At 40.4% G+C, this 27,011-nt stretch overlaps 1 protein-coding gene across 1 annotated transcript in view; it reads right to left on the bottom strand.

The window, feature by feature from the left end:
• Positions 1-27,011, bottom strand: part of LOC132818982 (vasculin-like) — a 77,344-nt gene that overhangs the window by 25,452 nt on the left and 24,881 nt on the right. The window contains exons 5-7 of the mRNA XM_060830182.1: positions 25,670-25,890; positions 16,480-16,543; positions 3,470-3,654 (exon numbers count right to left, since the gene is read on the bottom strand). Of these exons, the coding sequence (XP_060686165.1) occupies positions 3,470-3,654; positions 16,480-16,543; positions 25,670-25,890 (470 nt within the window). The remainder of the gene's footprint in view (positions 1-3,469; positions 3,655-16,479; positions 16,544-25,669; positions 25,891-27,011) is intronic.

Below are 27,011 nucleotides of genomic sequence, written 5' to 3'. Positions count from 1 at the left end.
GCAACATATCACACTTGTCCAGATTAAACTCCATCTGCCATTTTCATGCATAACTTTTCAACTCATCCAAACCCTATAATAAACAAAGGTTCCAGTACTGATCCTTGCTGTCACGGATCTGCAGTCAGAGTAACACCCCTCCGTAACCACCTGCTGTCTCCTGTGACCAAGCCATTTTTGTACCAAACATGCCAACTCAACTTAATCTTCTGGACCAGCTAATCACAAGGGGTAAAGCATTTGGAAAAGTCCATAATGACTACAACCACTGCCCTATCTTCAAACATGGCTTTTTTTTAAGCAAGTGATCAAATTTGAGACAACTTGCACACGTCAGCCCTGCTGACTATCCCTAATAGATTAGATTCGATTACTTACAGTGTGGAAACAGGCCCTTCGGCTCAACAAGTCCACACCAACCCGCCGAAGGGCAACCCACCCATATTCCTACATTTACCCCTTACCTAACACTACAGGCAATTTAGCATGGCCAATTCACCTGACCTGCACATCTTTGGACTGTGGGAGGAAACCGGAGCACCCAGAGGAAACCCACGGGGAGAACGTGCAAACTTCACACAGTCAGTCACCTGAGGTGGGAATTGAACCCGGGTCTCTGCCGCTGTGAGGCAGCTGTGCTAACCACCGTGCCGCCCTAAGAAGTCTCTTCTTTTCCTAATGAGTGTAAATCTTGTCCCCAAGAACCTTCTCCAAAATCTTGCCCACCATTGATAAATCATACATTTTGCTTGGTTTTAACTGGGTGATCTCTCACTGAAAGATAAGCATGCAATGATACAGCTTTGACTTTAATAATAAAACAAATAGTTTACTGCCCAAAAGAAAAAAGATATAATAGAAGAAACCAAGGTTTGCACAGAATATCTATTATAAAGGTTTAAAAAAAAAATCATGAGGGACATAGATAAGATGAATAGGGTAGGCCTTTTCTCTAGGGTGGGGGAGTTCATAACCACAGGGGATAATTTTAAGGTGAGAGGAGAAAAATTTAAAAGGGACCAGAACAGCAACTTTTTCACACAGTGGATGCTTTGCATGTGTAATGAACTGCCAGAGAAAGGGTTAGATGCAGGTATGATTACAACATTTAAAAAGACATTTGGATAGGTACATGAATAGAGAATATATCTGTTTGGTATACAGGCTAAACACAGGCAAGTAGGCCTAGTTTTACTTTGGGAAACTTGGTCAGAATGGACATGTTGGGCCATAGGGTCTGTTTCCATGCTGTATGACTCTATGGCTATGACTGTAATTGCAGGGGGAAAGAAATGAAGAGAACTGCTGTCTTTGCAGAGATTTGATTGCTTTTCCCAAATATTCACATCCATAAACGTTTCGGTATCTGGCAGCTAACTGAAGAGATGTTGATATTGATAAGTGATCATTCCTCCACAAATGAATCAGCTACTTGTGGCCAGCCAAAGCCCCCTTTGAACACACCATCAGGCTCCAGCTTGACTGCAAACTCGGCTTGCATTATTCTATCAACAAGCAACTGGGTAAACAATACTCACACAAGTTCACGTTGCTTGCTTTTAACCAGTGTAATAATTCTTCAACACTCCTCGGTAAAAATAACTTCGTAAAAAGTCATTTCAGCCCACAATCAAAAATTCAGGAAGAGAGATACAATCTTCATGTAAAGATCAGGGTAAGAGTTTTAGGAAGACTGTAGAACTTAAGGATGTTCCTTTTAAGTGCAGAGAAGGCTTGCAGGAGATTTAATTGAAGAGTCTAAAGCCACGAAGGCTTTAAATATAGTAAGTGAAGACAAACAGTTGAGTCATTGAAAAGGTCAATAACCAGTGGTACCAATTTAACATGAGTGGCTAAAAGCCAGAGGCAGCCATGAGAAGAAAAGTTTTCATGCAATGACTAGTTAGGATTTTGAACACTGCCTGATTGGGTGATGGTGATCACAGATTCAAAAAATCTTCAGAAAGATACTTAGATGACTACTGAAAGGAAAAAAAAATTGCAGGATTACAGTGGAAGTGGACTAACAAGATTGCCCCTTCAATTGGTTGGCACATACCTGATGGACTGAATGGCTTCCTTCTTCAATACTATGTTGTGATACTAATGACAGCAACCTCAGCTCCTTTAGTCTCTCTACATCATCGCAATAGATGATGAATTTATTTTACCCTTCGCTCTAGGCCCACGTGGAAATGTGGGAACATCAATTACTATCAGAAGTTCAAGCAATATCACACCAAAGCTTGTTTTTTGTTTAAAATTTACTGAATCTTCCCCATTAATTAATTACTTGATTGAGATGGATAGATTCTTAAATCAGAAGGGAAATCAAGGTTTACAGGGAAAGGGCAGCAAAGTAGACATGAGGAATGTCAGATCAGTCATGATCCTCTCGAGTAGTGGAATAGGCTAGAGGGGCCAAACAACCTACTCCTGTTCCTATTTCTTATTGTAGGTTTTAAATGTTGTCGGTGCCCTGAAGTGCCCTATTCAAGAATATTGGCCTCTACTGACACTAGAATTAGTTTTAATTTGGCCTGAATCAATTCCAATCATGGCCTTATTTACATTTTCTACTGCAGATCTCCTAAAATGTGTCATGTAACCAAGTCAAAAATATTAACTTTTAGAAGATTGGGTTTCAGCAGAATGCAAACCAAGATTTTTTGTCATGCTTTACTCCCTTTTCAAAGACGTTTCTGTTTGGCTTAACTGGGTGATCTGTTTTTAAAACTTTAAAATGTCTCAATTAATATGTATTGTCAAGTCAGACTTAAAAGTTAAATGGAAATTTCTGACCTAAAAATTAGTTATTTCTGCTTCTTATTTTAAAAAATAATCACAATACCAGGTTATAGTCCAGCTGGTTTATTTGGAAGCACTGTTGGACTATAACTTGGTGTTGAGAGATTTTTAAAAATTTGGTCCACCCCAGTCCAACACGGCATTTCCAAGTCATGGCAACCTGCTTTCCATCAAAACTTCACAACCAGGCATAAAACTGTTCTCGGCCTTTTTTTCACAATTTGTCGAATAGCAATAAGATTCCAAATGAAGCTCGTGCACTGGGAAGCCTCGGGTTTTGACTCTTACGTGCACACCAGTCTCACCACCCCCACTTTCCTTTTAGGTTCTTGTGCACTGCCAAAAGATGTCCTGAATTATTATGCAAAGCTTCAGATGCAGACACACAAGGACAGACAAGACCAACACATCACGATAGGTTATTCATAGTTATCAAATGCTTGATTATTTTACGTGCGAAGAGTCACATTCCTGATAATTAGAAAAATTAACTTTTCAACTTTAATCCAAACTACTTAATGTTTGTCCAAATAGTCTCAATTAAACTTGTGATTTAACTTTAGATATTTGCGCAAATAAAATAGAAAAGGAAATTGGAATGCCCCATTAAACATGTTAAGCAAGGATCATTATTAACTCGTGTGGTAAGATCTCAACTTACCTTTGCTGGGGGTCCAGCAGCCTTAGGAACCAATCCCTTGTAGACACTGGGTCCTGTCCCATTCTTCACAGGCTGGGGATGAGATCCCCCTGTCAGAGGATATCCTGGTAGTATTGGTTCTTCTTTAAGGACCTTTTTAATGACCAGCATTTTGGATGTTCTAGATTTTGGATTTGGAGGATTTTCTACATGATAGAGAGAGGAAAAAAAAATCACATGTAAGCTTGCACATTAAGTTAGCAATCAACGTGGTTACTGATGGTTCAAAATGAGGAGGATTGAACGAAAAAGAGACAGATAAGATACAGTATGAGATAATAAGGAATTAAATTTATGGAAACCACTTTACACTGAGTAACAGTACAGCAACCGTAAAATCAAATGGTTCTAGTTGAGAGAGAAAAAAATAAATCAGCATTTAATGATTAGATTGATTTCATATCCTGTATGGGTATGCAGAGCTGACAAGGAGCATTATGTTTGCATTTTACTTGCTGACCCCCACAATACATTTAGATTTGTATGTCAAGACATTTCACTGGATCATTATCAAGTAAAGCACAGAAGTACGTAGAGCCATCAGGACAAATGAGCTTGCAAAAGAAGTAGGTTTTAAATAAGTTTATGGATGTAGAGACAAAAGAGAAACTCAGGAAATTCCAAAGCAGAGAGATGAGGCACAATTACCAATATGATAAAAATAGAAAATGTGAATTCCAACTAGTAGATATCTAAAAAGACAGAATTTTTCATAGGATGTGGGTGGCATTGGCAAAGACAGCACCTGTTGGTCATGCCTTATTGCTTGGCCACTTCAGAGGGTAGTTGAGAGTCAGCCACATTAATCTGGGTGTAAAATCACATGTAGGCCAGACTAGGCAAGCATAGTAGATTGGTTTCCCTATAGGACACTCACGAACAGATTGTGTTGCTAAAACAAAATGATAGTTTCATGATCACCATTGCTGAAACTAGTACACTGTTTGATCAAGGGACACAGCATTGGAGGGGGTTGGGCAGATGGGAGTGCAGCAGACCATCAGTCCTTGTCCTCATCCGCAGTCAGTCACTCCCACCTCAAACACCAACGCACCGTCACTCACCTGCACGTTTCATTGACTTAAAGCCTCTTGCAACCATTCCCAGTGACATTAACAGGCAAAGCAGAGTTGTTGGCCTCCGACAGGGTCACAAATCCTGGGAAAGTGGATATCCACTGACCAGTTCATGGTTGGCACTTCCCAGAGATGATGCGGTGCTCTCAGTGTCACCTTCGTGACAAGGGAGACCCCTCATCAGGTGGATTCAATTCTGCCCCGTGTCTTCAATATGTTTAGGTATAATTTACCTAAAAATTCTTGCTAAACTTCAGTACTTGCTTCAATTATTTTAATCTGGTTCAACAATCCTACCCTTCTGAAATTAAAAAAAGTTCTCTCTCCGTCCATAGGCATCATTTTTGAAAATTGATTGCTTAGGAAAATTATAGCCAAAAGCAAACAAAGAAATGTCAAAGACTTCATGAAAATTAAAACATTAGGACAAAAATTGGACAAATGTCTTTGTTACAGGGGTAGTTTATGATTTTAAATCAAGTATTCAGATACCCAATTATCAACACTGGGGTGTTGAAATTATACCTAGACAAATTGTTCAGGTATTGGAAAGAAAAAGCTCTGGGTTTAAGTCCTTTCCTTCTCTGGTCAAAACAGAAGCATGATGCTCACCGCTTTAGGCTTACAAGTGAAGAATGAAAATTTACCTAAAGTGCCACGGTATTCAAGTTGCGCACACACCATGACACCTGTGTTTGCTGCTCTGCACCGACTTTCAGAGCAGAAATACCGGAAAATTAAAATCCTTATTGTCAGTTAAAATCTACCATGGATCCATCCTTCCACAAGCCTGCAGATTTCCTTATCCGTCTCATCATTTCTGTCGGACTTCAAAGATGCTCCCAAAAATACATTTTCTGACAATTATTCCTAACATCACCTTATTCAGCTCACCTTTATATATTCTCCCTTACAACATTTTGGATCTTTTACAGTGCTTCTAATGTAGAAAAAGTGCATGCTGTTGTGCTTCACTTATCAACAGTAAAGTAACTCCAGAGACTGGCATCCCATCACCAAGTCACCTTTTATTTACGCATGGCATATAATTGGACACTGATCCAGCTTCGTTAGAGCCAGGTCTCAAGTGAATAGGATGTCGGACACTCTGGTTCTTATCTGTCAGCCAGGGCTCCCTAATTGGAGCAGTTTGCACAGCCCAAATCATTGTGAGGTCCACCGGGCTGACCTCGTTATAATTATTACATCACTCTTCCTCTGGGTCCAAGTACATAGACCGGTTCTTTTATATTAAAAAGCTCCTCCTGGGCATTTTGGCACTAGTCAGCTTCCTCCAACTGTTTCTGATATGGGCAGCATCTAACGCACAGTAGTGCGCTTCTTGCGAAGAAATTCATCCTTTTTTTCAGGTGGCAAAGGCATCGAGGTGGCAACATCTGCTGTGTCCATCTCAGATTCTGAGGTATCTTCCACACTTGACACAGAGGGAGAACCCACAGGTTCCTGAATAGTCAGAAAAGCTATTGAGGAGCTAGACATGTTTTGTTACTGCACTGTTTGAGTTTGCAGCTTTCATATGGTCTGCACTTGTTTAGGACTGTCACACTTTTGAAACGTCACTGGACTTTATCTCATGTCAACTATGCCTCTTACCTATTCCTGTGATTTCTACACCAAACCTTGTAGCCTGGTGTGAAGTCTTCTCCCCCTCAGCAACTCTGCTGGAGATATCCCTGTACCTACATGAGGAATGATCTGATTCTCAATAGGAACTGGAGCAGTTTAGTATCGAGTGAAGCTGTAGGCTATTTCTTTCAGCCTACTGTTCTTTCTGCCACACCATTGGATGGTGGGTGTTATGGAGCTGTCCTTATTTTGATGAATACCATTCAACTTTAAGAAATATTCAAATTCCCTGCTAGCAAATGATGGCCCATTACCGGTGACCAACACTTCCAGGAGTCCGTGGTATTGGAGATATGCACAGTTTTTCAATCGTAGCCCTGTGTTTGACAATGAACTATGCACATCCAGCCACTTTGAGTGGGCACCCACAATGGCTAAGACCATGGAGACCACGAAAGGACCTGCATAATAATCATGCAACTGAGTCCAGGGTTTACAGACCATTCCCAAAATATGAGAGAGTGTTGTTGGCAGTAACCTTGGTCCTTATTGGCATTCTGGGCACTGCGCCACCAACATAGCTATGTCTGCATCCAATCCTGGCCACCAGAAAACTGTTCACCATCACCTTCACTTTGGACACCCCTGGGATGACCATGCACCTGTTCAGCCAATATCTGGCACCAACCTTTGCTCAGGACAATAACAATATGCCATCCTCTACTGTGATCTGGTCTGTCCTGATGCAATAAAATATTTCAATTCTGGTTATGGCCATTTTTGTTTACACCAATGCCACCAACCGTTTGTTTTCCCAGGATCCATAGTCTGATATTGTCAGCTGTGTCCATAGTCTGATATTGTCAGCTGTGACTGGAAGTGTGTCCAGAAAACTTAAAATCAGTACCGACTCTTCCAGCGGCAGTACCACCAGTGGCGTATCTGCCAGTGGGAGATGGCTGATTGCATAAGTGTTTACTATTTAGCCTCCTGGACAGTGTGCCAACTTGTAATTATGCGCACTCAGTACTAAAGCCCACCGCTGAATTCGACCTGAAGCTGTGGGCAGCATAACCTTTTCCTCTGAGCGAAAGCTAGCACAGGTTTGTGGCCGGTTCTTCTTAAATATTTACATTCATAACGATACTGGTAGAATTTTCCAACTCCAAATATGATCTCCAAACCTTCCTTCTCTATCTGGCTAATGCAGAGCATAAGTATACCCAAAGTCCTCGATGCATGCACTGTTGGATGTTCCTCTCCACTGGGCCACCTACGAGCCAATATGACCCCGATGCAGTGTGGGGAGGCACTGCCTGTCAATACCAGATCTCATTTGGGATCAGTGTGCCAACATATTAGAAGCCATTTCTCCACTTCTGTGAAAGCTCGGGCTTAGTTACATGACCAATTCCAAGGCCGACTACTTTAAAAATTTAACAGTCCAAGGAAAGACCTCAGCTCCAGCACAGTTGTGGGAACTTGGGCACCTTTGATCACTCACTTAACAGGTGTAACGCAGTTTTGTCGACTCTGTAGCGCAATTAGGATTGGGGTGCCCTTCTAATGTGTATGCCTGCCTGAGAGAAATGTCTAAGGATTTTGTCCAAGTTCCACCAGCGTTCCTTATTAATCTTCCATTATTTGCACGTCATCTCAATAAATGGTGATCTGGGGTAGACCTTGTAAAAATGTTCTCCATCGTCCACTGAAATATTGCATTGGCTAACAATACCCCAAATGGAAGTCTCTTATATTATGACAAGAAAAACTTTTATGGGTATTAATTCCAGCATACTTCTGGGAATCTCTTCCAATCACAACTGCAAGTACACAAGGCTCACGTCCAGCTTCAAGACAGATCATCCCCCCCCCCCCACCACCAGGTAGGCATACAAATCCTATGTGATGGACCGGATATTTTTCCAACTGCGAAAAGCTGTTTAGCATTTGTTAAAATCCCCATTAGCAAAAGAACACACCGGGCTCCATAATTAGTGTTGCCCATTTTGCAAACAGGACTGGTTTGAGGATTCTTTTGCTTTCCAACCTTCTGCCTCTACTTCTGCCCGTGAGGCAAATGGCATCAGGCAGACCTCTCAGAATCGTAGAATTGCTTCATGATCAACATGCAAGGTGGCTTTGGCCCCTTTGGTAGTCCCTTGATCTTCCAGAAAAACATCTGCATATTTCATTCGGATTTCACTCAGGCAGCCATTTTCCAATCAAAAATATTGAGCCAATCCATGTAAATCTTTCTCACCTATTATGGCCCATCAAGCTTGGGCTCGAGCCTTTTACTATAACCACTGATAAATGGAACCAACTGTTCCTCAGTTGTACCTTAAATCTGTAAAAGATTCCCCTGTATAGGTTCTCAGCCTAGCCAAAGTTTTCCACAAACATAAGAGTTGGAGTCCAGAGCAAATTTTGTTAAAAACTGGCTCTGCAATCACAAACAGCTGTGCCAGCATTGACCTCCATGAGAACCAGGTAACCATTTTACCAGACATTTCTTTTGACTGGCTCTGATTTGGGTGTTGATATCCAATTTAATTGTTGCAAACCAGATGCAGAAGGACTTTCCAGGTTATGCACTCTCCTGGATACTGGTCAATGAGTTCTCTTACTCAATTTAGGCGTAGTGCAATTCTTATGCTGTCGAGTCCACATATTGGCAGCAACTACAGGGTCCGGGCTGGCAAGCCACTGAAGTTAGTTTCAACCATTTGGCCAAGGTTTGACTTTGTTTTGGAGTTTTGCTGTGGGATGACCTAGAGTCCCTCTAATCAGGACATGTCCTGAGCGAGTACATGCAATTGCCTTCACTCAAATGGTGTTCCCCAAGCTCAGTCTAGTGAGGGTCTCCACTTGCATCAGGATACCTTCTAACTCATATGCTCCACTTGCCAGTTTCCAATTATAAAGCCAGTTGTAGTGCCTCCTTTGAAGTCCAGTTGGGCTTCAGCTAGTAGGCACGTTTCCATGGTTACATCATTAATCCCAGATACCAAACAAACAAACAGTCTCAGCATCTCATCAAGGGTTAAACTAAAATCACTTGCCTCGGCCAGTTGCCTTAACCTAATCAAAAAACCTAAAACGGATTCCCCTGGTTCTCGAATTGTTGAGTAAAACCAACAAAGCCTCAGAATTAGTGGTGGACTGGGCTTATAATACTCCTTATCTCAATCTGTCAACTCTTGTAAGGTTTTATCATCTGGTACCTCAGGGAAAGTTAGGATTCCAATAACCAAAAAGAAATATGGGTCTACAAGTAGTCAGGAGAAGTACTTATTCTTTCAGCTGCCCCAATCTTATTTGTCCAGAAAAACTAAAGCATTCCTCTCACATACTGGGCACACAATCTTTGACCTGAAATGTGTTGCTGGAAAAGTGCAGCAGATCAGGCAGCATCCAAGGTGCAGGAGCTCCCTGGATGCTGCCTGACCTGCTGTGCTTTTCCAGCAACACATTTTCAGCTCTGATCTCCAGCATCTGCAGTCCTCACTTTCTCCTACACAATCTTTGACAGCAGGATCAAACAAGTCAAGCTTATAAAATAATAGCATGATGCCAGAAACGTTTACCACAAATCAAAGAGGACTGTTGGAAGTGAATATCTTCGGGAGCGACCCTTTCCTCTTGTCGCCACTGAAATAACTCCAGAGGCAGGTATCCTGTCACCAAGTCACCCTTTATTTACACGTGGAGTGTCCTTGACACTAATCCAGCTGCTTGTGAGCCAGCTCTTAGAATGAATGGAAGTCTGACACCACTGTTTTAATCTGTCAGCTAGGGTTCCCTGATTAGACCGGAATAACTGCCCCAATCGGGGAACTCATATTCCATGTGGTTAACTTCATTACGATCAGTACACGTTAATAATTGTCAAGTAGCTATAAAGTTCAAAGTCTTATTCTTCACCTGTGACTCTACTTCAACTGGTTCCCTTATAATGCAGCAGATTTTTAAAGTTGCCCTACAATCCCTTTGACCTGAATGGCACGAAGTTGTCAGATTTAAGCTATATACTTACACCAAGCTTCAAAGCCTTGGATTGAACAGTTTAGGTCTATGCTCTGGAGTTAAGAATGAGATCTAACTGGATTGATAAAAAGAATATTTTCTCATGTGGCGCACAAAGTACAAGAGGTCGCTGTTTTAAATTTGTCATCCCTCATTCTAAAACTGAGATGAGGAGAAATTGCTTCTCAAAGGGGTTGTGAATCTGTGCAATTCACTAGCCCAGAGAGGAGTGGATGTTGGGACAATGAGGAGGAGATTTTTACTTTATAATTGGGTTGAAGGTTATTGAGGGGTCACAGGAAAGCAAAGTTGAGGCCATGACTGTATCAAGTGGCAGGGAAGCTCAAGGGACTGAACTGTCTACACCTGCTCCTAAATTCTTATTTTTGCATTCTTAGGATTGTATCAAATAAAAACTTAGTCACAAAGATAATTTCCATCACCTTAATCCCTCTTGCTGTGCCTTTCATAAATGAAACAAACTTGAAACATATCCAAGTTACACTGTTGTGACACCAAGAAACAGGAAATTTAAAACCATGATTCTTCAACAGGGAAAAAAAACTAGTTTACATTGTCATATTTTTGAACAAAAATATTACATAATGTGGTGTGGACAAAAAGAAAATTATGAAAGATCACTGATTATAATTGTTGCCCCAATTACTGATATTGTGCCATATATATATATCTGGGAAATTACTGACACTGGGGATAACCTATACAGGAACCTAGTCCTAAAAATATAGGTGCTTCAATAATGAGAGTAGATTAACTGTGTGCTTTAACTGCTGGAATAAGAAATAGCTCAAATATTGTCTGTGGGATTGGAATATCAGCCCTTTTTTCAAAGGGGTTGTAGTAAACGAGTACAGAAATCTTATTGCTACTTAGAAGGCTGGCGAGACCACATCTAGAGTACTGTGAGCAATTTTGGTCACCTTATTAAAGGGAAGGTTATTCCATTGGAGGCAGTTCAGAGAAGGTTCATGAAGATGATCCCTGGTAGAGAGGTATTATTTTAAGAGTAACAGTTGAACAAACTGCGATTCCATTTACTGGAGTTGAGGAGGAGGAGAGGTGATCTCGTGGAAACATACACAGTGTTCTGAAAGGCCTTGACAGGATAAGTGCTGAGAGGATGTTTCCTCTCATGGGAAAGTCTCAGACCAGAGGGCATAATCTTAGAATAAAGGGGTGCCAATGTAAGACTGACACGAGGAAGCACTTCTTCAGAGTCTCAAATGTCTTCAGAACTCCCTGCCACAGAGAGTTGCAGAGGCAGAATTCTTGCATGTGTTTAGACAGAGATAGATTCTTGATTGGTAGGCGAATCTTGGATTACCAAGAAAGGGGAGAAAAGTGGCCGTGAGGAATGTCAGATCAGCATTGTAAATAGACACACATCAATTGGATCAATGAAACCACAGTTATGTGAACAAAGAACAATATAACCCAGGAACTGGCCCTTCAACCCTCCAAGCTGTGCAGCCACATTTTATCCTTCCATGCTAAAACAAAGTCTTCACTTACAGGATCTGTATCTCTCTATTCCCTTCCTATTCATGTATTCACCCAGGTGCTTCTTGGATGCTGCTACTGAGTCTGCTTCCACCACCTCCTCTAGCAGCACATTCCAGGCACTCACTACCCTTTGTGAAGAAGTTGCCTCATTTTTTTTTTTAAAAACATCCCCTTGCACCTTAAACCCGTGTCCCCAATAACTGACGTCTCCACCCTGGGAAAAAGCCTCAGTTTCCACACTAACCATTCCATTCACAATCTTATAAACTTCTATCAGATTGCCTTTGCGTTCCAGTGAAGCCAAACCTAGTGTATCCAACTGTTCCTTCAGAGTGAAAATCCTTCATACCAGGCAACATCCTGGGAAACCTTTTCTGCACCCCCTGCAAAGCATCCCTTTTCTGGTAGTGGGGTGACCAGAACTTTATGCAATATTTTAAGTGAGGTCTAACTGAAGTTGTATAAAGCTGCAGTATAACTTGTCTATCTTATACTCTGTGCCCTACCCAAAGAAGGGGAGCGTGCCATAAGGTAATTTTAAAAAAAAAAGGGCCTATCTACCTGCACTGCCACCTTCCGTGATGTATGGACCTGTGTACACCCAGATCTCTCTGCATATCAATACTCAAGGTTCTGCCATTCACTGTATATTTTTCACCTGTACTTGACCTTCCAAAATGCATCAACTCACATTTATCTGGATTATCTAGGTGAGCACTTCGGGGACAGTGACCACAACTCGGTGACTTTTACTTTAGTGATGGAGAGGGATAATCGTGCGCCGCAGGGCAAGAGCTATAGCTGGGGGCAGGGAAATTATGATGCAGTGAGGCATGACTTAGGATGTGTGGATTGGAAAAACAGGCTTCAAGAGAAGAACACTAATGAGATGTGGGGATTGTTCAAGGAGCAGCTACTGCGTGTCCTCGATAGGTATGTACCAGTCAGGCATGGTGTAAAGGGCCTTGTGAGGCAGCCATGGTTTAGTAAGGAATTGGAGTCCCTTGTGAAAGGGAAGAAGGCGGCATATGTAAAGATGAGGCGTGAAGGTTCAGTAGGGGCGATTGAGAGTTATAAGGTAGCCAGGAAGGAGCTAAAGAGGGAGCTAAGAGAAGCGAGAAGGGGACATGAAAAGTCTTTAGCTGGTAGGATTAGGGAAAACCCAAAGGCTTTCTATAGGTATGTCAAGAATAAAAGGATGACTAGGGTAGGTATCGGTCCAGTCAAGGATAGTAGTGGGAAGTTGTGTGTGGAGGCGGAGGAGATTGGAGAGACATTAAATCAGTACTTTTCATCAGTATTCACTCAGGAACAGGACACTGTTGCTGATGTGAATATGGAATCACAAATAATTAGAATGGATGCCCTGGAAATATGCAGGGAAGAGGTTTTGGGAATATTGGAAAGGATGAATATAGCTAAGTCTCCTGGGCCTGATGGCATTTACCCCAGGATCCTATGGGAAGCTAGGGAGGAGATAGCAGAGCCATTGGCCTGGATTTTTATGTCGTCATTGTCAACGGGAATAGTACCAGAGGACTGGAGGATAGCGAATGTGGGCCCATTGTTCAAGAAAGGGAGTAGGGATAGCCCTACTCACTATAGGCCAGTGAGTCTGACTTCAGTGGTGGGCAAAGTCTTAGAGAGAATGGTAAGGGATAAGATTTATGAACATCTGGGTAGGAATAACGTGATCAGGGATAGCCAGCATGGTTTTGTGAAGGGCAGGTCGTGCCTCACAAACCTTATTGAGTTCTTTGAGAAGGTGACTAAGGAAGTGGATGAGGGTAAAGCAGTAGATGTTGTGTATATGGATTTTAGTAAGGCGTTCGATAAGGTTCCCCATGGTAGGCTAATGCTAAAACTTCGGAGGTATGGCATTGAGGATACATTAGAGGTTTGGATTAGGAATTGGCTGGCTGGAAGGAGACAGAGGGTAGTAGTTGATGGACTATGTTCATCTTGGAGTGCAGTTACTAGCGGTGTACCACAAGGATCTGTTTTGGGACCATTGCTTTTTGTTATCTTTATAAATGATCTAGAGGAAGGACTTGAAAGCTAGGTAAGCAAGTTTGCGGATGACACAAAAGTCGGTGGAGTTGTGGATAGTGAGGAAGGAAGTGGTAGGTTACAGCGGGATATAGATAAGTTGCAGAGCTGGGCGGAAATGTGGCAAATGGAATTCAATGTAGCCAAGTGCGAAGTCGTTCACTTTGGTAGGAATAACAAGATGATGGATTACTGGGCTAATGGTAGGCTGCTTGGTAGTGTGGATGAGCAGAGGGATCTTGGTGTCCATGTACACAGATCTCTGAAAGTTGCCACCCAGGTAAATAGTGCTGTGAGGAAGGCATATGGTGTACTGGGCTTTATTGGCAGAGGAATTGAGTTCCGGAGTCCTGAGGTCATGTTGCAGTTGTATAAGACTCTGGTGAGGCCTCATCTGGAGTATTGTGTGCAGTTTTGGTCGCCATACTATGGGAAGGATGTGGAAGCTTTAGAACGAGTGCAGAGAAGGTTTACCAGGATGTTGCCTGGAATGGTAGGAAAATCTTATGAGGAAAGGCTGAGGCACTTGGGGCTGTTCTCATTGGAGAAGAGAAGGTTTAGGGGAGATCTGATAGAAGTGTATAAGATGATTAGGGGTTTAGATAGGGTAGATACTAAGAACCTTTTACCGCTAATGGAGTCAGGTGTTACTAGGGGACATAGCTTTAAATTAAGGGGTGGTAGGTATAGGACAGATGTTAGGGGTAGATTCTTCACACAGCGGGTTGTGAGTTCATGGAATGCCCTGCCCGTATCAGTGGTGAACTCTCCTTCTTTATGGTCATTTAAGCTGGCATTGGATAGGCATTTGGAAGTTATTGGGCTAGTATAGGTTAGGTAGGATTCGGTCGGCGCAACATCGAGGGCCGAAGGGCCTGTACTGCGCTGTATCCTTCTATGTTCTATGTTCTATATTAAACGCCATCTGCCATTTTTCTGCCCATACTTCCAATTAATTCGCTAACAATCATCCTGCACACTATCCACAACTTCACCAATCTTTGTATTGTTCACAAACTTACCAATTACTCCTCATTTACGTAGATCACGAACAGCAGAGATCCCAGCACTGATCCCTTTGGAACGCCACTAGTCATAGCCCTCCAATCCAAAAAAGTATCATTCTGCCACTCGCTCTGACTCTGATAATGCAGCCAGTTCTGTATACATCTTACCACTTATACCATGTGGCTTCACCTTTTGTACCAGTCTTCCATAAGGGACCTTGTCAAGGCTTCACTGAAGTTCATGTAGACAATATCCCTCAATCATCCTAATCACCTACTCAAAACACCTGATCAAGTTAGTGAGGCACATCTGCCCCCACACAAACCATTTTATTGTTACTCAGTCCATTTGCTTTTAAATGTACATAGATCTTATCTTGATCTTTTCCAATAATCTCCATACCAATGTGAGACTCAGGCTTGTAATTTCCCAGATTATCCTTACTACCCTTCTTAAGCAATGGGACAACATTGGCTATTCTCTAGTCCTCAAAGACCTCACCTGTGGCCTATGCGGACACAGAGATGCTCCAGTAATTATGTTCTCTTGCCCTTCTCAATATTCTGGGATAGATCTCAGCAGGACCCGGGACTTATTGACTTTAATATTTCAAGATGCACAACACCTCTTACTTTTCAATGTAAATTAAACTCTACATTGCCTTCTCCGAGATCATCCTCCACCAATGCCTTCTCTCTGAATAGAGGGAAGCATTTTGTTTTAAATTCATATGCTGTTTATTACAGAGATATGGATTGATCAGAGATTGGAATTAAGAAAGAAACAACTACTGAAGTAACATCGTACTTCAATATGGTTGAACATAAAATTGAGAAGAAAGAAATCTCATTATTAGGTCTGTATCAAGTATTTAGCAATTTATTTTACTTATCCAGTTAACAGATTCTGTAGTTGTCACTTTGTTGAATGAAATACATCTACTCAACCTTGCGTTGCTTCACAGGAAGTAAGTAGGGCTAAGCATCTTTCTACAAGGCTCGAGCAACCCTAAAAAATATTAAAGCTCATCAAGCTCTGACAACTCAAGCTTATATTTTTAAAATTTATATAGCGCAAGTACCAGGTGCCCAAGTTTAACATTTAATTAAATAAATTTTCAATCATAGTCAGTGTTATAATGCGTAAATATAGCAGTAAACTCTCAGCTGTGCAGTAATGACCATGTGATCAGCTTTCGTATGAATAAATTGAGAGATGAATAATAGCATGAAATCTTCAAGACCCAAAACAGAGCACACAGGGACTCAAGTTATCACCATTTTTGACATACAGCATTCCCTTGATCCTGCAGCGACATAATAGTCTACAGTGTGGCAATCAAACCCGGATTGGACTTTAAAAACACACAACTTTCTGACTCAGACAGTACCAATTGAGCCAGTTGCCACATTGTATTTCACTGTCTGCTGTTTGTTCTGCAATTTTGTTGATCTGTTATTAGTGCTAATAAAAGAGAGGTTGGGGGGAGAATGGGAAGGGAATGATGTCAATAACTTGAAACACATTAAAACTAATGTATTCAAACTTCTCCCATATGCCCTAGCTACTTTAGTTTGGAATTATGCAGCCGAAAGAGACTTGGAAATTCTTAAACTAAAATATTATTACATGTAGATTTAATTCTTTTGTACTGGTTAAAAATTGCAAATGATAACTAAGAATTGGTTAGTAACTCACCCCATACACCTGCAATGGATTTGTTCTTGCCAAATTCTTTTTTAGACTCAGGATTAAGCGATGGCTGGAAGGAAAAACAAAAGCAGGAATTATATGGTTTAGAGACATGCTTGCCAACATGAAAAATTCAACCTCAGTGAAACATAACAAACTGGGTCTCACTGAAATCAATTCAATGCTCTGGGACTGACAAGACTGAATGATACAACTTTTTCTCCTTATATCACTAATAATGCTCCTATTCTGTTACTTTAAGAAACTCAGGCATCGTATGTGTAGGTGCTTGGAGTGTTTGTAGGTATCCACGAATCAAGTGGAAGTGTTTCTGTGTAGACAATGGGAGACAAGGATAAAAGCAGATAATCTCAATAAAGAAAATTCCTCGTCTTCACACAGAATCTCAATTCAAAAAAGGCAAAATTCTCCTAAGCATCCAATGCAAATATTTGGTAAAACTAAAACTGCAGATGCTGTAAGTCAGGAACAAAAGCGGAGGTTGCTGGAAAAACTCAGGTCTGTGAAGAGAAATCAGTAAAGTGTTCACAGCCTGGTGACCCTTCCTCAGTACAATTCTGAGGAAGGGTTACAGAACACAGACCGTTAACTCACTTCTCTTCAAAGACACACAGCTTTTCAGCAACTTCTGATTTTGCATTGGGTAAAACTCAGAGAGACAAAACGTAACCTCTCGTTTTATTTTCTTCCTCCAGAGAAATTTCACATCTCCAGGTGGCACAGTCGTTAGCACTGCTGCCTACAATCGCCAGAGACACTGATTTGATTCCCACCTTAGGCGACTGCCTGTGTGGAGTTTGCATATTCTCCCAGTGTCTGCGTGGATTTCCTCTTGGTGCTCTGGTTTCCTCCCATAATCCAAAGATATGCAGGTCAGGTGAATTGGCCATGCCAAATTGCCCATAGTGTTAGATGCATTAGTCATGGGTCAATTTAGGGGAAGGTAGAGGAATGAGTCTGGATAGGTCATTCTTCGGATGGTTGGTGTGGACTTGTTGGGTCGAAGGGCCTGTAAGGAACCTTATCCGTCACTGCCTGACAGGCTCATGAGTTTCTATCAACATCGTGCATTTCAAAAGCCACAAAGTCACTTTTAGCTTCTGCCTAGAATAAAATACCTGACGTAATGACGCTGCTAACCGTATGCTAGAGTTAACTTTGCAACATGACTGGTCATTTGTCCTCAGGAAAAGAGTTACAAATCCAAATTTCTCATCACAAAGCTTTCAAATTGTGAACATACAACAGCATTATAAACAGATTTCTAGAAACTTATGTTTTATTAACAGAACGAGTTGCATACAATTTACATGAAATATCCAAGGTGAGTGTGTCAATGATGTGACCACCTCTTTCAATGATAAATATAAAAGGACAAACTAATTTTTTAAAAAATCTGATACCATAATCTAAGGAAGTTGAACTAAAAACCCAACTAAGTCCTTGTGCAGCAATCATTTAAAAACTTTATGAAGCCAAATAGATCAAATATCAATAGATGGACCTTTAATAAAATATTTAAATATAGAAATCACCCAGTTGCACTTCTTCATCACTAGTTTCAGTGAAAAAGCTGACATTTTATGCAGAAATTTTAAAACACTAGCAGATCTCCATAGGCATTGTTCAAAGTCAGAGCACACATCAGCTTAATTTGGCAGCAAGTGTGATGTTCGTGGAGCGAGTGTAGTTAGCAAGACACATAATTATATCCGATCAACCGTGATGTTCCTTATGGTTACTCAACATTAGATTGTTTTACAGTAAAGGAACATTCATGTCACATAGATCATAATCTAGGACAAGACTAATGACTGCTTTTCACTATCTGGAAATTTTTTTTCCCAATGGACAATAAATAAGCAAGATGGTATGCAAGACATGAAGTAGAAATCTAGATCCTGAATTTCTTGGTTTCTATGGCATTTCTCCAGCATGTAAAGCAAGGGGTGGTTGGGAAATGGGTAAGTAGTCTGATATATTCGCCATCACTGTTTCTCACGAAGAGTCTGTTTCCATGCTGTACATCTATGACTCTAAATACATACCTAATTTCCTTAAAAAAGTTAAATACAATGTTAAGAAGATGTGGGTATACGTTGAGAGAGCCAAAAAGAACAGAACTACCAGACACAGCACCAAGTGTTCTCAATAAGGCAACAATGTAACACTTGGTCAAATAACTCTATTAGCTTGTTGTCTGGAGACAAAAACAAATTCAAATCAGTTTGAATGATACCCCGAAAAATGTCCAGTTTGACTAGAGTATATTGACAATCTCAAAAGCCAATGACATACTCCCAAAGCATCAGATGGCAAGACCAGGGAAAATTGAACAGTTCAAAAGGAGAATGGAGAAGCCGAATGTGTAATCAGACTGCCTGAAAATAGCTCTCTTAAAATGTTACCTGTGACATAAATCCCTCCGAAATGTGGCTTTCTGCAGAAAACGTTGGTATGCTCATAATTAAAAAGTCATCAAGATAAAGAAAGCAAACAGGCACTTGATTCTCAAGGCCCTGAGAATATTGTGCTGCAGGTAAGTATTTCAACACTTTGGCTGAAAAAAAACACCATAGTAAATAGGCCTTCAAAGACAGACTGCATCGCAATTTAAAAAACTGGGGGAAAAGCCTCAGATATTCTCTCCTTTGTCCCTTGCAATCAGTTTACCTTTACTAAATTACATTTTTTAAAAGGTTCTTCAACTTTGAGACATCCCAAAAGCAGGAAAGGAACTATATGAGTGCAAGATCAGTAGTGCTGGAAAAGCACAACAGGTCCGGCAGCATGAAAAAAAAACGATGTTTCGGGCAGGAGCCATCAGAAATTTCTGATTAAAGGCTCCTGCCCGAAATGGTTTTTTTCCTGCTCCTCAGATGCTGCCTGGCCTGCTGACAACTCTAACCTTAACTCTGATCTCCAGCATCTGCAGTCATCACTTTCGCCCAGGAGTGCAAGTCTGTCTTTCACCCAATCATCTTGAATGATGTAATGATTCAGGGGTCAGTACATTAAAATGCCTCAATTTCATGTTAACTGCATATGGTAAATCTCACATCTATCCACATTTGCATTTCTTTCATCTTCTCGGAGACAAGTTAACAAACAAACAAACAAACAAACAAACAAGTCTGAAAGACTACTTCTGACTACACAATCAATCACTATCCAGCTAATCACTATTCAGATCTTCAGTTTCACTGGTTTACACATCAATCACCAATTGCATCAATCTCTCAGTTGTTTACACCAAGATGTCCTGTTCTTTTTAGTTAACATACATGGAATCATAATTGACATAGCTCATGTTTCTATTTGATAGCCAAAGAAATCAATTCACTCAAGAAAAGGAGAATTCAGCCCCAAATACGAAACAACTGGACAAAACAAACTTTCCTCAAATGAATAATTGATCCTTCTTCACCATTTAACCACACAATATAACATCTCATAATGTCACCACAAGTGCATTTATCTAATGCTGGCAGGTAAGAGGAACAACCAGGTTCATCAAGTTCCTCAATAACAGGAACTGGTTTCATAGTTTAAAATATTAGATACAGTTAGATCAGGAAGTAGGAGAACCTCTCAGAGCACCAGACAAAAGGAGGAAGAAATTACTAAATAGATACAAAGTAGCTGATTGGACTTGCAGAGTGGTTTATGAAATCTTGCGTTAGACTGACTATTCTATCCTTCCAAAATTATGGCGTTAGTTTTGAATAACTTCGTTAAATGCAATAAAGCATTGATTATCACAGCTCTCAAGTTTCCAACGATTTGGAAATATCACACTCGAAGGCTTGAATAATGCCTCCACTTAATGTTCCACCAAAGAGCATCAAGATGAATACATCCATGCTGGTGAAATCAAGTGCAAAACTGCACGAAGCTTTAAGCCTATGATTAAGGAGAAAGTTGCACATAAGAAAACGAATTCATTTGTATTGGTTTCTTTTACATCGGTTGCCCCCTCAAATTTTAAACAAGTGCATAAAATCAGACAGGAAGAGTATCATCAATGTATCAACTTTAAAAAGATATTCAGAAATTTATGAAGAATTTTCCAGAGTCTTTAAAGCAGCCACAGCTGAAGATATAGTGGCTTGAAAGTACTAAGATGTACAAGAGACTAGAGCTCTAAGAATGCAAAATTCTTGTGGGTTGTAGATTGGAGGTGGTTATGGAATTAGGGAACAGAAGTCAGACACTGGAGCAAGCACAATTGAAACAAACAACAAAACATTGATTTCAGCATCTTAGGAGGTGTATATCCATGTATGGTAGCACAGAGGAGAGTAAAGTGGTCAGTTATCCAGGGTCGAAGGTCAACTGGAACCATTTTCAAGACAGTGAAGTGGTAAAGAATAAGCTGGATCAAAACAAAGCCAGAATAAGGAGGCAGCTATGAAGGAGAATTTAAACATATGGTTTCAGGTGACAAAGAAAGAGCAAAGAGCAAACAGAATCACAACTGATATTGAACGGATATAAACAGTGTGTAATGATTACAAACTTGTCTCTTGTATTCCATGTCAAAACAACAGAATATAACCAACATTCATTGTCCTTCAAACTATCCATTATGGATGTGTATGGCAATGACAGCATGATTTGGAGTAACTTCCATTCAGTCTGCAAAGACCAAGGCCTGTCTTCACTGTTTTCCCCCTACCCACTAAACTGAAAACCTCCACTTTGAATAATGGCAGATTCCAACAATGATTGTAAAAGGTAACAATGAAGCATTTACAATAGCCTTCTTCTAGAAGATCAACGGCAAATTCTTGCTGAATTTTCTCATATCACCATCATAGATACTCTACTTCAGTCAATTCACATGGCATTTAGTTGCACTGGATGACCACATGAAAGTGGACTAGATTAGGTCATTCTGCTAATCAGTCTATACTGCTGAAGACCTGTGCTCCAGAATGACCTACATCCCGAACAGCATGAATATTAACTGGGTTGAAAACTGTTAAGGTTTTTTTGGTCAACAAAAAGATAAGACTAAACCAACTGTTGGAAACAATGTAATTGTCGAGTGCCAACAGTTATTTGCAATAATTAATACCAAGGCTGTGTTCCACCAAATGTGGCATCAAGGAGCCTAAGCAAAAAAAAAGAGAAGTCAGTGGAGACAAAGGGAAAATTGTCCATTGGTTGGAGTCATAATTGGCATGGGAAGATGGCTGTGATTGCTGGAGATCTATGATCTTTTCAGCTCCAGGATGTCACTGCAGCTGTTTCTCAAAAGAAGCAATGCAATCCCAAACTTTCTTCAGCCACTTCATTGATGAACTTGCCTTTAATCATAACATTAGAAGTTCACTGATTATTGCAACATGCAGCTTAATTCAAAATTTCAGAAAGAAGCAATCCATGCCTGCATGCAACAAGACCTGGACAAAACCAGGCCAGAGCCAGACTGAATGCAGCCACTTGGCCAACTGGGTTTGAATTAGTTCTTCAGACTAACCTAATCAATCCCATTTCCCATTGGATCCCACAGCATTGCAAGCTCACTCCTTTCTGCTTGAAGTCATTAACTATCTCTACTTCCACCACTTTTATGGTTAGTCAGTCCCAGGTCTTTTGTGATAAAAGAAACAGACTTTCCTCATTTGCATTGTTTCAACTTATCAAAAATATGTACAGTTCAATAAATCTCCGTTCAGTCTTTTCTCCAAGTGAAACAACCCCCAGCTCCTCCAATCTAACAGCATAACTAAAATTATTCTGGTAATTTTCTTCTGCACGCTCTCATCGATCTTCACATCTTCCGTAAAGTGCAGCTCCCCTGTAGAGATCAATGTACATGCAATCCTAGGCCTTTGTGCTGCTGCAGATGCTCTTCAGAGCCATGCAATTAAATGTCACTGGGTCCTCACATCACACTTCTCTTTATTAAACTCCATCTGTGACTTTTCTGCCTAATCTGCAAGCCTGCATCCCATTGTAGTTGATAAGTACAATCCTCAGAAGTTAGACATGGAAATTTTATATTTTCCCGTCAACAATCCAAGTTTTTATATGTGGCAAGAAAAGCAATGGTCCTGCTCCTGATGCTTAGGAAACATCACTATCTACAATCCTCCAGTCTTAAAAACAAATATTTAGAAAAACCTGCTGTTTTCAGTTCTGTAGGAAATTCCTTTTAACCCAATTTGACACAGACCCTGCTTACTCAAGGGCCCATTAACCAGGCTTTTATCCAGTACTTTGGTGAAATGCTTTCCTAAGATCTATATAGACACTAAGTAACAAAACAAACTTAACGCTTACCAAGTGATAATCTTTTCTCAATGACAAGCTAATCACATCCACCTGGCATTCAATGACACCATGATCGCTCATATCAGAGACTTGGTGGTCAGTTATCAGAAATGCCTCTGGACTATCGACATAACATATCTTACCTGCTGTAATAAGTCAGAATTGTGTTCACTAAGCAATTCATCCACGAATCCCCGAAAGCTTGCCAATAAACATATGCACAAGTCAAGAATATGATAAAATACTATTCACTTGCCTGATACACACTAGATGCAACAACATTCATGCTCTATACAATCCATGAAAAGTACCCCACTTGATTGCTACTTTATCTATCGGCCTCAGCATTCAATCTTCCATGATCAACATATCATGGATAGTGCAATTCCTAAGTGATGAATGCACTGCAACAGCTCACCGAGATGAGAGTGGTGCTGGGAAAGCACAGCAGGTCAGGCAGAAGTCAAGGATCAGGAAAGATCAACGTTTCAGGCAGAAGCCCTTTATCATAGCCCTTAAGGGAACATCTCCAGGACACCCGCACCATCAACCCTACCACTCAGTAGCCAAATATTTCAACTCCCCCTCCCACTCTGCCGAGGAGATGTAGATCCTGGGCCTCCTCCACCGCCACTCCCTCACCACCCGACATCTGGAGGAAGAACTCCTCATCTTCCGCCTCGGATCACTTCAACCCCAGGGCATCAATGTGGACTTCATGAGTTTCCCCTCCACCCCCGCCTTACTCCAGTTCCAACTTTCCAGCTCAGCACCTTCCTCATGTCCTATCTGCCTTTCTTCCTTCCCACCTATCGCTCTGCCCTCCTCTCCAACCTATCACCTTCACCCCTATCTCTATCCATCTATTGTATGCTTAGCCACCTTCTCCCCAGCCCCACCCTCTTCCCATTTATCTCTCTGCCCTAGAGGCTCCCAGCCTCATTCCTGATGAAGGGCTCCTGCCAGAAATTTTCCTGCTCCTCAGATGCTACCTGGCCTGCTGCGTTTTTCCAGCACCACTCTAACCTGGACTCTGATATCCAGCATCTACAGTCCTCACTTTCACCTAGCAGCTCACCAAGGTTTTATCATCATCCTTACAAATTTACAAATCCACATGGACATGGGTACATGAGGGCATGGCATATGTCCCTCTGTGATTCTCACTATCCGGACTTGGACATTTATCAAAACGGCAGCTAGCACAACCTAAAAGCATTGTGAAAGTACCATTACATGGACTATAATAGTTCAGAAAAGGCAAATACTGATACCTTGGCCATGTAGACCTCATACTTTGCCTACTTCCAGAGTTAACTTCAAGACAACCTTCCTGTTCTTAAACATAAGACAAGAATGTTGAAAGATGGATGTAGTTTTACAGCTATAAAATATCATTCAATCTCATAGGAGGGTGCAACATGCTTCTTAAAAAGTTCTCAACATCGTATCATTAAGTATTAGTAAAAAATTGACAATATTTTACAAGAATAACCCCAGGGTTGAAGAACTTGTCATAAAAGGACACTGGGTCTGTACTCACTGGAGTCCAGAAGGACGAGGGAGAGATCTGATTAAACTTACGGAATTCTGAGGGGCGTGGAGGACATGAAGAAGATGATCCACTAGGAGAGACTAGGACCCAAGGGCACAGCCTTAGTGAAAGGACAACCCTTTAGAACTGGCATGAGGAGAAATTTCTTCAGCTAGAGAGTGTAATTAACCTGTGGAACCATGCCACAGAGGGCAAGTTATTTTTATGACAGACATAGAAACTTTCTTGATTAGTAAAAGGGATCGAGGATTTCAGGAAGAAAGCAGGAGAATAGGGTTGAGAAACATATCAGCCATGATAAAGTAGTGAAGTAGACTCGATGGGCCAAATGGCCTAATTCTGCTCCTATCTCTTATGATTTTAAGATGCTTCAAATCAGTAAGCATTAGGTTTGTTTATTAATTCCAAATGTTCGACATGCCCAATGCACATTACATTAGCCAAAATCTTACTTCATGTTGTTAGATTGTATAATATTTCATTGAGCATGCTGATCCTGTATGTATTCACAATCCCTATCTCATCATAAATGAATGTACTCTTACACTGATCCAATAAATGGATAACTTGAGACAAAACCTTTATTCCTTTTAAGTCTATTTAAATTATCTAATACAATATAATGGAGTGAGACAAGCAACTGGGGAAAAGAGCACCAGAACAATAGAACCTCATCAAGAAATAAAAACTTATCAGAGAGTCAGTTTCATAAAAAGTAAATAAGTTGCTCACTGAAGCAGTGGGGATGATATCAGTAAAAAGAACTAATGTAACAACTTAGAATGATGTTTGGCTATTAGAAGGATTTTAAAAAGCATTCTTCAATTCCAACTCTGAACATTCATGAATCTTTGTAATGCTAATCAGGTTACATTTTGTTTTTCAGATGCACCCCCAAAATATATTTGATTTTAATTGATGAGAGAAGTTGAGTATTTTTGTGTACCTGGCAGAGAGGTGCCCTAAGAGAAACTACAGATCAGAGTGGGCAATTATTTAGACTCGCAATAGTGCCAGGAACACAATTTTTTAAAAAAAGTTAACTTTTCATGATGGCAGACTGCTCAAATGGAGGAAAACCCCTCTGCATAATCCAAAAAACATTTTTAGAAAAAGGATGAACATCATCAACAAACTCAAATTATAAAATTTCTTGCATCATGCATTCATCTAATGAAATGGCTTCCAAACACACCCCTAACATGGTAAATCAGATGGCGATGGCCTATTGCTCAACCACAAACATCAAATAGGTCAGATTATTTCATGAATTTACAATCAAAATAGCTGTTAAAGTCAATGATTTGTCAAAGATTTTTTTTTAAAAAATCAACCTACAAAATCTTCAGCCTCAAACTGCTTAGATTTCTTCTTTTCTTCCTTTTTCCCATTTTCATCTTCTGTTAAGTTATTCTCATGCAATGCTGGGGCTTTTCCTCCATGGAAAGTACCACTTCGAGGACGGGGATTCCCTCCATGGTAGCCACTTCTTGGATTTACACTTTCTGTGCCCCGTCCTTGTGACCGCCAACCATTTTTCTCTTTTCTTCCAAAGTTTCCTGCAAACCAAACATATTTTATTTGCAAACAATAAGGCAAGAAAGGTGACATGAGTTTGATAATAATCCTAGCCAAAATGCAACCCACAATAGAAAAGTTTGATGTCAATATATTTTCAAAGAAGAAATCAATTTTTTACATCAATTCAAGACACCTTATTTAAAACCAAAAACAACAGGATCATGTGGCATGATTCCTAACATTCTGGAATCAACAACAGGTAACCTGATCGAATGCTGTTTCAACAAAGTGACAGGAAAAAGCTTAAAGTAGCAGACATCAAACCTAGTCTGCCTAAGGACTTGAATAACCAAGAAAATCAGGTATATTATACAGTTTCTCACTGTTCGTGCATGCTAATTAGCACAAGAATATATCTTTCTGTATGCAACTTCAAGACCAAAATATCTCACGATGCTTCAAAGAGTAATCGCAGAGATAAATAAGGAAATTTGATGGGATACAGCCAAAAGTTTGGTCAAAAGGAGTAGATGCGAAGGAGAATGAGTGTCAAACAAGCAGAGAATTTTTGTAGTAGAATTCCAGAGCATGGGACATTTAAAACTGATGGCACAACAATCACTTGCAGTGCAATTAAAACCTCAGGTGATCAAAAGGCTAGAATTCTAACAGCTTAGATCTCTGTAGATTTGGGAAATAACTTGAAAGAAAATCAAGGAATTGTTTGTCTGGGAGCCCATGTAGGTCAACACACACAGGGGTATTTAGCAAATGTGACTTGGTGCAAAAACTTCTAAAATCATGAGAATGTTCCAAACACACCATAAAAACTATCCTTGCCCAGGAATCAAGTTAAATTGCAGAAAAAAGCAACCTGACATTGCTTCAATTAATTTTTCAGTTGAGTCATTGCTGTGATCAACATAGCTTTATCAAAATGAAATTGTTTGCCAAATCGTAATTGCCCAATTTTTATTGTCACGTTATAACTAGTAACAAATAAAAGAGGTCCATTCAATGTAGTATATTTAGATCATCGTTCAATACCTGACCATACAAGAGATGGTATGCAAGAATTAAGTTCATGAAATTTGGGTAATGTGTTGAGGACTGGTTTGATAGACAGAAAACTCAGGAAGAATAAACAAGTCATTTTTGG

This window comes from Hemiscyllium ocellatum, chromosome 1 (genome assembly GCF_020745735.1).
Source record: "Hemiscyllium ocellatum isolate sHemOce1 chromosome 1, sHemOce1.pat.X.cur, whole genome shotgun sequence".
NCBI lineage: Eukaryota > Metazoa > Chordata > Chondrichthyes > Orectolobiformes > Hemiscylliidae > Hemiscyllium > Hemiscyllium ocellatum.
The sequence above is the reverse complement of the archived record's forward strand: the minus strand, read 5'-3'. Positions and strand labels throughout refer to the sequence as shown.